At 53.1% G+C, this 12,644-nt stretch overlaps 1 protein-coding gene and 1 long non-coding RNA gene across 2 annotated transcripts; both read right to left on the minus strand.

Annotated features, from left to right (window-relative positions):
* Window positions 1-308: 308 nt before the first annotated feature.
* On the minus strand, window positions 309-8,656 carry LOC120713909 (ABC transporter B family member 2-like). Its single transcript, XM_039999874.1, has 9 exons — window positions 8,142-8,656; window positions 7,906-7,960; window positions 7,614-7,789; window positions 3,938-4,398; window positions 2,903-3,829; window positions 2,139-2,799; window positions 1,771-2,018; window positions 1,273-1,685; window positions 309-1,172 (listed from the first exon to the last, which is right to left on the minus strand). The coding sequence occupies exons 1-9, from the start codon at window positions 8,403-8,405 to the stop codon at window positions 607-609; spliced, it is 3,771 nt and encodes a 1,256-aa protein (XP_039855808.1). The 5' UTR covers window positions 8,406-8,656; the 3' UTR covers window positions 309-606.
* Window positions 4,551-7,420, minus strand: LOC120713921. Its single transcript, XR_005691322.1, has 2 exons — window positions 7,112-7,420; window positions 4,551-6,771 (listed from the first exon to the last, which is right to left on the minus strand). It is a non-coding gene; the product is annotated as an uncharacterized LOC120713921 (long non-coding RNA).
* Window positions 8,657-12,644: the final 3,988 nt, after the last annotated feature.

Genomic DNA, 12,644 nt, shown 5'->3' on the forward strand with positions numbered 1-12,644 from the left:
ATAATTGAAAAAATAATCAATTACTCAGTCTAACTGATTAGTATGAGATGAATCTTTTAAACTTAATTAATTCATAATTGGACATTATTTATCAAGTAACAACAAAATATGCCACAGTACCAAAACCCAAACTTTTTTCACCAACTAAACACACTCGTAATGTTCAAAAAATGTGCATTCGTTAGTCTAATGTATATTACGAGACCAAATAGAAGTGTCAGTATGCAAGAAGATGTATTCTTATTTTGGTGTGTTTTATGTTCAGGCACACTCATGGAAGAAAATGATGCCCTACATACATTGTCTTATTTTTACATGTATATTATGTCCATCAAGCATATGTACATGAAGCATCAAAGCATCCATGAGGCACATTGCAAGAATATGTACATGTTTATCATGGAGTCCGATACAAACGAACCCAACCCCTGAAGTTCAGTTATAATTTAGTACAAAGGAATAACAAATCGACAATACTTTATCCTGTATGTAATTCTGAACACTCGTTTTCAGATAAAAGATTACCAGCACAAATCTCTTGCAGCAGACCAAGAACACACAGCCACATCAAGATACAGCACGGGCGCACGATTTTATTCAAATTTCTCATGAGCTCTGCTGCCTCTGCACCTCTTGCTGCTGCTGCTGCAAGCTGACGAGCTTGTGGTAGGCGCCGTTCCTGTTCTCGATCAGCTGCTGGTGCGCCCCCTGCTCGACGATCTTGCCGTCCTGCAGCACCGAGATGACGTCGGCGTTCTTGATCGTCGACAGCCGGTGCGCCACCATGACGGTGGTCCGGCTCCTCATCACCCGGTCCAGCGCCTGCTGCACGACGCGCTCCGACTCCACGTCCAGCGCGCTCGTCGCCTCGTCCAGGAGCAGGATGGCCGGGTCCTTGACGATGGCGCGCGCGATCGCGATGCGCTGCTTCTGCCCGCCGGACAGCTGCACGCCGCGCTCCCCGACCTTGGTCTGGTACCCCTCCGGCAGCGAGCTGATGAACGCGTGCGCGTTCGCCAGCGTCGCCGCCTCGATCACCTCGGCCTCCGTCGCCCCGTCCTTGCCGTACAGGATGTTGTCGTAGATCGTCGTCGCGAACAGCGCCGGCTCTTGCTGGACCAGGCCGATGTGCTTCCTCAGCGACTTCAGCTTGAGCTTCCTGATGTCCTTCCCTGCGAATTGATTGGATCAGCGTACATTTGCCCTTAGTAGAAGAATTTATCTGGAACAAAAAAAAAATTGGCGCTATTGTCGTCTTTGAGCAAGAGGTACCGTCGATCAAGATTCTTCCGGCGACCGGGTCGTAGAACCGGAGGATGAGCGACAGCACGGTGCTCTTGCCGGAGCCGCTCATTCCGACGAGCGCCATGCTCCTGCCGGCCTTCATCAGGAGGTCGAGGCCCTTGAACACGGTCACGTCGGGCCTCGATGGGTACCGGAACTCGACGCCGCGCAGCTCGATCAGCCCCTCGACCCTCTTGATGTCCTCGCCGGCGTCGATCTGGACGTCGGTCTTGCGGTCCAGGATATCGAACACCGAGGACACCATCTGGTTCCCCTTGATGATGTCCGGCGCCATCGCCAGCGTCTCACCCATGGCCAGCGCCGTCACTATGAGCACCATGAAGGACTTCATCACGGACTTGAAGGTGGCCAGCTCCTTGCTCATCAGATGCGAACCATACCTGAAATTTGTAACATTTTATTTTACTTTTCAACTAAAAGGTAGTAAAAGTATTGAATCCAGTGTGCATAAGAAGTGGCAATTACCATAAAGCCAGTGCGTATGAAGAGAAGAGGAAGAACTGAGAAACTCCATAGAACAGGCCGGCGCCCTGGCCTCGCCGGAAGGACCTCTTCGATGGCTCCTTCAACTCGTCCGCGTAGAGCTTTATCACCTTCTCCTCCGAGCAGAAGGCTGCCACCGTCCGGATGTTGCTCACCGCCTCCGCCGCGAGCATGTTGGCCTTCAGATACGACTTGCCGAGGTTTCCGCCGTAACCTTTCATGAACATTTTCTGTTTCAGAACAGAACAAGCACAACAGGAGATCGTGAATTTGAGGAGAAAAACAATGATCGACTTGTCAATTTGCTACTGATAACAGGGTGAGCAGGAGACGTTGCTTTGTTAATTCACCTCGCTGATGTGGCCGCTGACCATGAGGGGGTAGGTTGCGAGCACGACCAGCGTGATCCTCCAGTTGAGTATGAAGGCGATGACGAGCGAGGTCACGATCATGCCGACGTTCTGCAGCAGGATGGTGGAGCGGTCGACGACGATGGTGCGCACGAGCGTGGCGTCCGCCTCGAGCCGCGACGACAGCATCGCGCTGGTGCTGCTGGTGTCGTCGAACCACGCGATCTCGTTCCGCAGGATCGCCGAGAACATCCTCTCCCGGACCCGCAGCGTGAGCCGCTCGCCCATGATGCCGAAGCTGAGGTGCTCGACGACGTGGAACACCAGCGTGAGCACAGCGCCGCAGCAGAAGAGCACGGAGATCTTGCGGACCTCCCGCTTGGTGGTCTCCCACCCCATGTAGTAGGACACCAGCGCCTGCGTGACGCCTAGCGCGAAGAGCGGCATCTGGGAGCCCGCCACGAAGGCGCTGAGGGTGCCCGACACGCCGAAGAACCAGTCCGGCCGCACCATGGAGTAGAGCTTCGCCATGGACACGGGCTTCCCCTTCCGGGCTTCCTCGTGCGCCTCGGCGGCGCCGTACCGGCTGATGGAGTCCTTGTCGGAACGGAAGCTGGCACCCATGCTCGTCCTCCCGGACAACTCCCTCGAATACTTGAAACTACGAAAAAACAAGCTCAGTTCATCAGATCACAATGACACATTTGAAATCTTGGACAGTGTTCGCCATTTGACGATCCATCCAGTGGAGAGCAGAGTGATACCTTAGTGGCCTGGTGATGCTTGCGCTGTCAGACAAAGACGGCTTCTGCTGAAGCTGGGCAGCCTCCTGCAGCTGGATCAGCGAGGAGTAGGCGCCGCACGGGTTCGCCATGAGCTGCTCGTGCGTGCCCGTCTCGACGATCCGGCCACCGTCCACGACGGCGATCGTGTCGGCGTTCCGGATGGTGGACAGGCGGTGCGCAATCACCACGGTGGTGCGGCCGACCATGACGCGGTCCAGCGCCTCCTGGACGCTCTTCTCGGACTCGGCGTCCAGCGCGCTGGTCGCCTCGTCGAGCAGCAGCACCGACGGGTTCTTCAGGATGGCCCTCGAGATGGCGATGCGCTGCTTCTGCCCGCCGGAGAGCTGGATCCCGCGCTCGCCGACCTGCGTCTCGTACCGGCCGGGGAGGTGGTTGATGAACGTGATGGCCTCCGACAGCCTCGCCGCGTGGTCGATCTCCTCCATGGTGGCGTCCTCCTTGCCGTAGAGGATGTTCTCCCGGATGCTCGTCGCGAACAGGGCCGGCTCCTGGTTCACCAGCCCGACCTGCCGGCGCAGCCACTTGACGTCGAGCTCCCTGATGTCGTGCCCGTCCAGCAGGATCGAGCCGGACAGCGGCTCGTAGAAGCGCTCGATGAGCGAGACCACGGTGCTCTTGCCGGACCCGCTGCCGCCGACGAGGGCGACGATCTTGCCGGCCGGGAAGTCCAGGCTGAACCGGTTGAGGATGACGACGTCCGGCCGCGACGGGTAGCTGAAGTGCACGTTGCGGAACTGGATGTGCCCGTCGACCGCCGGCAGAGTGCGGCCGGTCTTGGAGCTCGACTTGTTCACGGAGCTCCTCTCGATCATCTGGAAGATGGGGTACGCCGCCGTCCTCGCCCGCAGGAACGTCGAAATGTTCGGCGCCGCCTGGCCGAGCGACCTGCCATTCATTCGCACGCACGCGCATCATTCGAGTTCCCAATTAAGTAATTGCTTGCCGACGGCGACCGGCACGACGAACACATGGACTCAAGATTCGTGCGCTCACAGGCCGGCGATGACGACGTTAAGCATGGTGGTGAAGGACTCGCCGCCGTTGGAGATGCGCTTGTGGACGACGACGCTGGTGAACCAGATGAGCAGCGCCCAGGAGAGGAAGAGCACAGAGTGCATGGAGCCGAGGCCGAGGCCCTTGGCGAGGCCGCCCCTCTTGCCGTACTTGTACGTCCGCAGCAGCGCCTCCCGGTAGGACCTCACTGCCTTCTCCTCGCCGACGAACGCCTGCACCGTGCGCACGTTGCCGATCACCTCCTCGGCGATCTCGCCGGCCTTTACGTAGGACTTGCGGACGCGGGCCATGAGGCCGATGGTGACGTAGGCGTAGGTGCCGCCGGCGATGGCGATGAGCGGGACGATGGCGAGCGTCACGAGGCTGATCTGCCACACCTGCGAGAAGCCGATGGCGAAGCCGGCCACGAACCGGCTGATGTAGTGCATGAAGTTGCCCACCTGCAGCGAGACGCGATGCCACCATGCCAACAACATCCATTAGTTTTTGAACACAATTAAACTCAGAGTACTCTTAAACTCAGGTACGGCATGCGTGAGCTCGCCGGCGCGGCGGCGCTCTGCAATCGTTTGTTCTTTCTTTGACGAGAAACTGACTAGCCGAAATAGCGGGCTCAAGTTATGTGGGCCGGATTGAAGTTAACTATGGGCCAGGCGAGGCCCGTTGAAGCCAGAGTAGAAATTGTACATCAACCGCTTGTTTTCCTCCAACAGGAAAAAAAAACTTTATTTCGACGTCGACAAAAAGTCATGGTACAATAAATTTTACTGGAAAGCGTACATGCTGATCTTTTTTTTTCTATCCAAACAGCTGTAAAAACTTCCAAGTTCCAACTCCAAAGTTGTGAAAACCATAGCCGTACCAGTTGGTTGCCTTTGTTGTACTACTAGTACCCAGCATGGCAGAACCAGAAGAGCTTTTACGATTTGGAGCAACCAACCCCGTGGAGGCACGAGACCTCGGTCGCTGCCACCAGTTATGCTCAATTGCTCAGCTGACTGATGCTCAAAAAAAAAAAATTGCTCAGCTGACTTGAGCGGGGGCGTACCCGACCCGAGCAAGGGACGCAGCCGGCGGCACAGATCTGGACGCCACGCGATCCGCGTCCGGAATGGAGAACAGAGTGACCCCTGCCGGCAGCAAGTAAAGCGAGGCTGTCCCCGGCCATTTGGGAAGGGAAGGAATCCCGGATTGGCGATCGGCAACCACCTAGGGCGGCGGCCCATAACTGACGATGCAGCTAGTAGCGAGATCAAAGGGTTCGGAATTTGTGTCCAAATCCGTGAGCCGTTCATAATTTGACACCCGTACCGCAATAACACGTAGGATCAATCTACATCATTAACATGTGGGTTAGGGTGTCAAATCATGAAAGTTCTGATCGCAAAAAAAAAACCATGAAAGGTCTGCGAATTGAAGGAGTTGGGAGCTGAAGAATCATTGCTTTATATAGATTGGGCCATGGCTTGGGCGTGAACGCTGGGACTGGGAGGCACGCAAGATAGAACCAAGTAACGCAAGAGGATCGCAAGTCGACACCTAACCGGCATGGGAAGGGACAGCGCCCGTCAGTCTAATGAAGAGCCGGGCACGTGTGCGGTGTGACGCCTACAAGTTTATCTGAAGTTTTTGCAGCGCACTGATTTGTGTACAAACTAGTACGTACAAAGTATGGACTGCTAGTGTCATGAATTACGCTACTGTTCACCTAGTGGTTTCCAATGTAGGGGGCTCCCATTTGTAAATTGGAGGTCACTGAAACAAACCGATCGAATAGGGCTCTAGCTCAACAGTCAATGCCAAGAAGTCGAACGACCAAGATCTGACGGTGGGCAGCCGGGTACGCCGAATTTATGGGCCGCTGGTCATGTAAAACAGAGGCCCGCTGGTCGTGTAACCAGTAGGGGGCAGATTCCACGTGTGAAAAATTAAAGGGTGACTGACTTTGCTAGGAGCCTGGGACCCACCCTTGACATGCGCCGAGACGTTTAGAAGCTTTCCGTACTGCCACTGCTGAGAACGGTTACCGATTTTAAAAGCAGGATGGGCAAGCATTTTCAACAAGGCAAAAAAAACTGCTGAATGTACTAATTTTATTTATGCCGAGATAATTTTCAGTAGTCCGATTTCGGCTGATTCAGTAGTATTATGTGGGAGAGAATAAGCTGGCTTAATCCAAAATAAGCCAAAAACAGACACATCGAACTAGCTGGTAGAGGCCTTAGTTCATTCCACTCCAATCTACATATAACATTTTTACCTAAACAAGCCCTGACTCCCTTCAAACTCAATTTGGTGGACCAAGAATCTTGTGAAAGTAATAGGTATAACCCATGTTATGGAGGGCTGTTCTTTCGCAGAGAAAAAAAAAAAGAGTTTTGGAGGACTGTTGGAATGTACCACATGTTCATGATCGGCATATATGAGCTGTGCTAGGATAGATGGCCCTTGACTCCTTGAGCCACATATATGGTATGGGAACAATGTGCAACAGGATCGGTGCACACGATCCATCCAAACAGACGGTGCATCATGATGATAGCCATTGATTGTGCGTTATGCCAATCTTGAGGGGAGATGCGGTCATTAATGCTCGCTTGCTACTTAAAAATGGAAAAGTTTTTAAACACCGGCGGTTGATTTTTCGGAAAAATGAGCACATGGACGCGATGGTTGGTATGGTCGTATGGATAGGAGTAGTATCACGGAGAAGGCTACTTCATAGTAGAAGAATTATAATTCACTATGGCTTGTGTGTGATCAAAGGTCGGAACTCATTCGTATTCTTAAAAAAATAATTCACTATAAGGCAACTATGGCCCTGTTTGGTTCCAAACTTTTTTTCAAAAGTCCCTATCACATCAAAAGGAATCTTACTATTTTATAGTATTAAATAAAATCTGTTTATAAATATTTTTTGACAGCTGAGTGCTAATTCGCGAGACGAATCTAATGAGCCTAATTAATTCATAATTTGCTACAGTGATGCTACAGTAACCATCCGCTAATTATAGATTAATATAACTCATTAGATTCGTCTCGCAATTTAGCCCCAGAGTTCTCTAGTTAGTTTTATAATTAACTTTTATTTAATACTTCTAAATACTAAAAAGTTTCAGGGACTTAAAAAAAGTCCCTGAAACGAAACCACACCTATATATATGCCCCGAAACAAAGCTCAATTTATCGGTGACTGAATTGTACTACTTTTTATTAGAAAACATGCACACCAATTCAAATATATGCGTGAACGAACTTAAATAAACGTTATTTTTCACGTGCTACACGAACCCACGAATTCAAGGTACCAAACCTACACTCGATCCACCGGGGTGAAGAAATCCACCTGGTTCGATTTTAAACTGCCAGTAAAATCGTCCTGTTCCCGCAGAAATGAATTTCAAACAGCTCGAGAACAGCAACTGCTTCCTGCGGCGTACTGCTGCCCCCGCGCACGCCATGAATGCCCCTCACCAAACCCTCCCTCGTAACTCCGCGCCGGCCCCTCGGCTGCCCCCCCCCCCCCCCCCCCCCCCCCGATCGGATCAGCGCGCCGGGCGCCCGCTGCCCGGCCGTTAATTCCGCCTGAGCTGAGCGCCGCCGGTCGGCCGCGGCGAGAATGGCAACGCGCGAAGGTAAGGTAAAGGGCGCGTACCTTCTCGGAGATGGCGTCCTGGACGACGAGGATGTCGCTGGTGATGGCGTTGATGACCTCGCCGGTGGACGCCTCGGTGTCGAAGACGGCGATGTCCTGGTCCAGCATCGCGCGCAGGTAGGCCAGCCGCATCTTCGCCGCCTGCCGCTCGCCCGTGTGCATCCAGCACGCCACCTCTGCATGTAACACCACACGACGCATGCGTGTCATTATCTTTAGCTGCTTGCTCTGCTGCTGGTGGTCGCATTGCCATGGGAGCGGAGCAGCGGGCGGGGTGGCTCGTTGCACGCACCGGTCCACGACGAGAAGAGGATGACGATGCCGAGGTAGACGAAGTCCAGCGAGTACTGTGCACGCGAAACAGAACAAAAAAAAAATCAGCCCACGTCGTTGTTGGTTGCTGCCAGCTACTAGCTAGCTAGTGCTCATGCACACGACGCCGAGGCGGTGTGAGCTGAGGCTGAGATCTCCGGAACGGCCGGAGATGCGCGTGCGCGCGCCGTCCTGGACGAGAGCGCGGTCGATTACCTTGGCGACGCGGCCGGAGACGGTGGTGGGGAAGAGGTAGGCGAGGCCGATGATGTTGATGAGCTTGCCGAAGAAGATGAAGAAGACGGGCACGGAGGCGCCGTGCGCGCAGGCGCCCAGCGACCCCACGGCCATCAGCACGCAGTCCCACCGGTCCGCGAACGAGAACAGCTTCAGGAACGGCACCTTGGCCGCCTCCTCCGCCTCCTTCTTCTTCCCGCCGCCGCCGCCCTCCTGGGCGGCGCCGTTCGCCGGCGAGCTCATGCTCGCGTCGTCCCGGGCCGCGCCGCGCCCGCCCTGCTCGATCGACCAGGCAGGAGATCGCGGCGTGGAGGGGTCCCCCACTGTGCCGCGCTGCCCTCGCGTCCGGGAGTGATGGCGGGTCTCTGAGCCTGCTGGTGGGGCTTTAAAAGATTTTGAAAGGGCCTTCGTTTGGTGCGTGCTAGCCTGCTTAGCTGCCGTGCTCGCCCGCGGTAGTCAGGCCGTCGGCTGCTGGAGCGGTGAACTTGCCAGCATTTCTAGTGGAGCAGAGCAACCGACTCGTTAATGGCGATCGGAGGAGGCGACAGGTATGACTCGGGTAGGGTCAGGGCGTCTGCTGGCCACGGCTGCTTGGCTGCGTGGGCAACAAGTGGGTGTAGGAGTGGATTTGGCTGAATTTTGATTGTCCAGGGCACAACCTGTTTAGTTCCTAAAAGGTTTTTACAGTACCCGTCACATCGAATGTTCGGACATATACATTGAGAATTAAATATAGTTAAAAAATAACTAATTACACAGTCTAACTGATTAATATGAGATGAATTTTTTAAGTCTAATTAGTCTATAATTGGATAATATTTGTCAAATAACTGCTGCCGCTTTACTTTGACAGCTTATTACACCCTTTCATTTTTTCTTATAAATATATAAACAAAGAAAGAACAAAGTTGCTGATCGTCGTCAACGAATGATTGCAGGCACTGCTCAGAAACACACCAGAAAATTGATGGAAGCACATGTACAGATACGCAATGAAGGATGCACAGTGCACCACTGTACCCGTGGACCGTGGTAGTGCTCGTGTTTCATTCCCCTTATACGATTGGAGTAGCTGTGCAGTTGGTCTAACCTACAAACTTCAGACTCAGATTAGGAGTCGAATTAGCAAAACGTGTAGCCTCAGCTTGAGTGTTTATGAAGGTAGACAAGGGTGTTCTGAACCGTAAAGCCTATAGTAATCTACTACTAGTACACTGTACACACGAGCACCACATCAGTAGCATATACACTACGTACTAGGGGTATGTTCGCACGAAGGGCAACGCCGGAAAAAGGTCTTCTGCCGTTTGATTTTGACAGCAGAGCAAAGGCAGAGGTCGCTAAAGTTTCATGATGGCCATGGAGGACGTCGAGGACGCCACGGAGGAGAAAAGGGAAGGGAGAAATTGAATGCGGAAGGAAAATACAGTTGGGGCGTTGGGCGACGGGATTGGTGAGGCAGCGTGATGACACAGGTCGCTGCCTCACCGCTCGCACGCTGGGACAGGTGGTGCCGGCCGGGGTGGGCTCGCCGACGATCACCCGCTGGTTCCGGCGACGCGCCGCCCAACTTCCCCGGAGAGAGGCCACGACGCGCGATTCAGGTCGACCGGCCGGCACCCTTTTCTGCAAAAAGATGGGGGCGTGGTGCCAGTGCAGAGGTGCAGTTTCCGGCCGGGTATGCTTCGCGGATCCTCCTTGCTGTATTTTCTCCAGACACGCTTTACGCCTGTGCGAGGGAGAAGAATTCCACAGACGCAGATAGGAGCAAGGTTAATAATACACTCAGCGGCTGGCTATAAAAATCTTTGCAGTCTATCTCTCAGCTCATTCGTATAGTAGTTAGTCCTTCATCATTAATATAAAATTTATTTGTCTCTCTCATAAGATTTTTTTGATTATTATGTCGAAACTGGCTGCAAGTTTGCAGCTCAATTCTTCTCTCTCATCTACTCTCTCCTCCATATTAGTATGTAGCTTTTTTATAGCATATTATAATACTTGCTCTAAAGTGGTGCAAAAATATAAAATAGCCGGCCATGTATAATCAGTGCTACTGCTATGCTATCTCCGGCTACAGAGTAATGAGAATAGCGCAGCTACTTACCCACGTGTGCAATTAGTAGCAATTAAGCGTTTATAGCTCCACTTAACCGGATACTATGTCTTTTGATGAGGAGGCCGTGCGCTAAATGCATGCTTTACTCTGCGATTTTGCAACATTAATATGCATGGTTGGGAGGCGGATTTTTGGTCGCGGGTCACGAAGATGAGTTCGCAGTAGCATCGCATCCCTGTCCCACCCATACCGTGGTCGCTTTCTTCTACAGTCGGCTGCGCGGTCTGCTGCGGCGGTTGGCGCCCGTGCATGATCCGGTTTTCAGTTCTACAGCAGCCAAGAGGATTACCTCGATGGAGGCTTTTCAGTTCTCCCGTTTTCGACTACTATTGCATTGCATGATCCGGTCGCCGTGATGCATGGACGCAACAGCGGCTCCCAACTAAACGCGATAAGACGGCGACGGGTTCCGGCCAAATCGCCGACTTCTCGAATAACGGTTGCTCTCTCTCTCTCTCTCTCTCTCTCTCTCTCTCTCTCTCCCCCTCCAGTTCAACAGGGAGCTCGAGGGAAGAGGCTGACGCTTGCCCACGTCGCCATTGGTTGAGCAGCTACAGGAAGAGCTGCGTCGGAGGATCACAAGGTGTGTGCGTCACAGCATCAATGGCTGACTGACTGGCTGCCCCGTCTACAGGAGAGTTTAGCTGGAGTGAGGGGGGGGGGGGGGGGTGCATTGCCATTTGCCAACGAGAAATGGCTGACGATACCGGACGCAAGCCGTATGAACTATGAAGTGATGAACATGCCAACGAGGCGTGAGGGTACACGAGTCTGATCCGACCTTGATGTTATAATTTTCAGTGGTTGGAATAATGAACGCCAGTGCAAGCAATAGGCATGCGAAAAAAGTATGCGCAGAATTTGAAGCATAAGCACAAGTACAGAACAGCAAGAACAAGGGTGGCAGGTAAATATCGACAGTACAGATTGTGACACTTCAGGTGTCTAGCTATTAGAACCTAAGTTTTGTGTGCTTACCCTTGTGTGATAGTCAAAAATTTTCGATGCAAATTAAGGGCATATATGTAATTATACAAAATTACTAGCCCCTTTTTACAAAAAGTTTTAACATAGGAAGTATTTTCAAATTTATGAAGGGCTTTCTTGCAAATATGCTAGTAATCATTACTTTGGCAGCTTTGTTGCAAATAAGCCCTAAATTCATTGAATTTTGCTATCAAAAAGGTATTTTCCTTATTTAATTCAAGTTCTTCCAAACTTTTCTAAATATTTCAAAATTCCTTGGTCTAGTGAAAATTTGCACAACATGAAAGTTGTAGATCTTGAAAAACTGCACAACTTTCATTTTGGGCACTTTTTCATTTGAGCCCTAAATCAACGGAAAATTTTAGTTTGCAGTTAGACCCTTGAACTATTCTGTATTTACAAAATGGTCCCTATCTACTCTTCTTCAACCTCCCGACCTACCGGAACTGTGCAGGTGCCGCCGCCACGGGATCCCCCGCCCACCGGCCGCCCTCGCCGCCGGTTTGGCTTACAACCGACTTCCCCGGCCTTCCCTGGCCCCACCCCATCCCTCTACTGGCGCTCTCTTTCCTCGCCACGCCGCGCTATCGAGCTCCGCCCCTGTTTCTCATCTCCGACAAGCGCGCCGCCGCTGTTTCCGCCCCTGAGTAGCCGCACCGCCTCGAAGCACCGCCTTGCTACCTCCACGCGTCGCAAGCAAGCTCCCTCCGCCTTTTTCCCTCACCCCTGCTGGCCATCCGCGCTCGCACCACGCCGCCCACCCGCGACACCTCGCTGGCCGCCCGCGGGTAAGCGCCGCCATGGCCGATTTCGCCCATCTCTCCTGCCAAGTTCATTCCCAGGCTTCACCTCTCGCTTATCCACTCCCTATTAGACCTATAAAAGGCCCAAATGAGCCCCCTCGCCGGCATACACCCGCCGCCACCTATCTTCCTCCCCGGCGAGCTCTGCTCCACCGCGAACCCGCCGCTCCCGACCTTCCCCAACCTCCACGACCCTCTAGCAAGCTTTGCCTCCACCCCGTGGAGCTCCTCGGCCTCTTTCCTCTGCCAATCCGTCACCGGATCCCCTTCGCCGTCGTGTGCCTCCGCCGCCGCATTCTGCTCATCGCCGTCGACCTCCTCCGGCCACCCCGCGTCACACCCAAGTCATCCTGCAGGTGCGCCACGACCTCCTGAAGCTCCCTGGCCCCCTGGCCCTCGCCGCCGGCGAGCCACCTCGCCGAAATTTGGCCGGCCCCCTTCCCTGCTTCTTCTTTCTTGGTCCAGGGACCCGATTGCAAATCATTCAAAACATTTCGAGGTCCTTTCTGCAAAAAGCTCAGTTCCTTTTATTTATTTTTCTAGTGAGCTTTGATAAATCCTAGAAAAATATAG

The sequence above is a fragment of the Panicum virgatum genome, chromosome 1K, assembly GCF_016808335.1.
Source record: "Panicum virgatum strain AP13 chromosome 1K, P.virgatum_v5, whole genome shotgun sequence".
Classification (NCBI taxonomy): Eukaryota; Viridiplantae; Streptophyta; class Magnoliopsida; order Poales; family Poaceae; genus Panicum; species Panicum virgatum.

Coding starts and splice junctions, on each gene's coding strand:
- LOC120713909 (XM_039999874.1), bottom strand. CDS start 8,405: ATGAGCTCGCCGGCGAACGGCGCCGCCCAGGAGGGCGGCGGCGGCGGG. Junction 4,399..7,613: donor AGGACGCCATCTCCGAGAAG/GTACGCGCCCTT, acceptor GTCTCGCTGCAG/GTGGGCAACTTCATGCACTA. Junction 2,019..2,138: donor TCAGCGGCCACATCAGCGAG/GTGAATTAACAA, acceptor GTTCTGAAACAG/AAAATGTTCATGAAAGGTTA.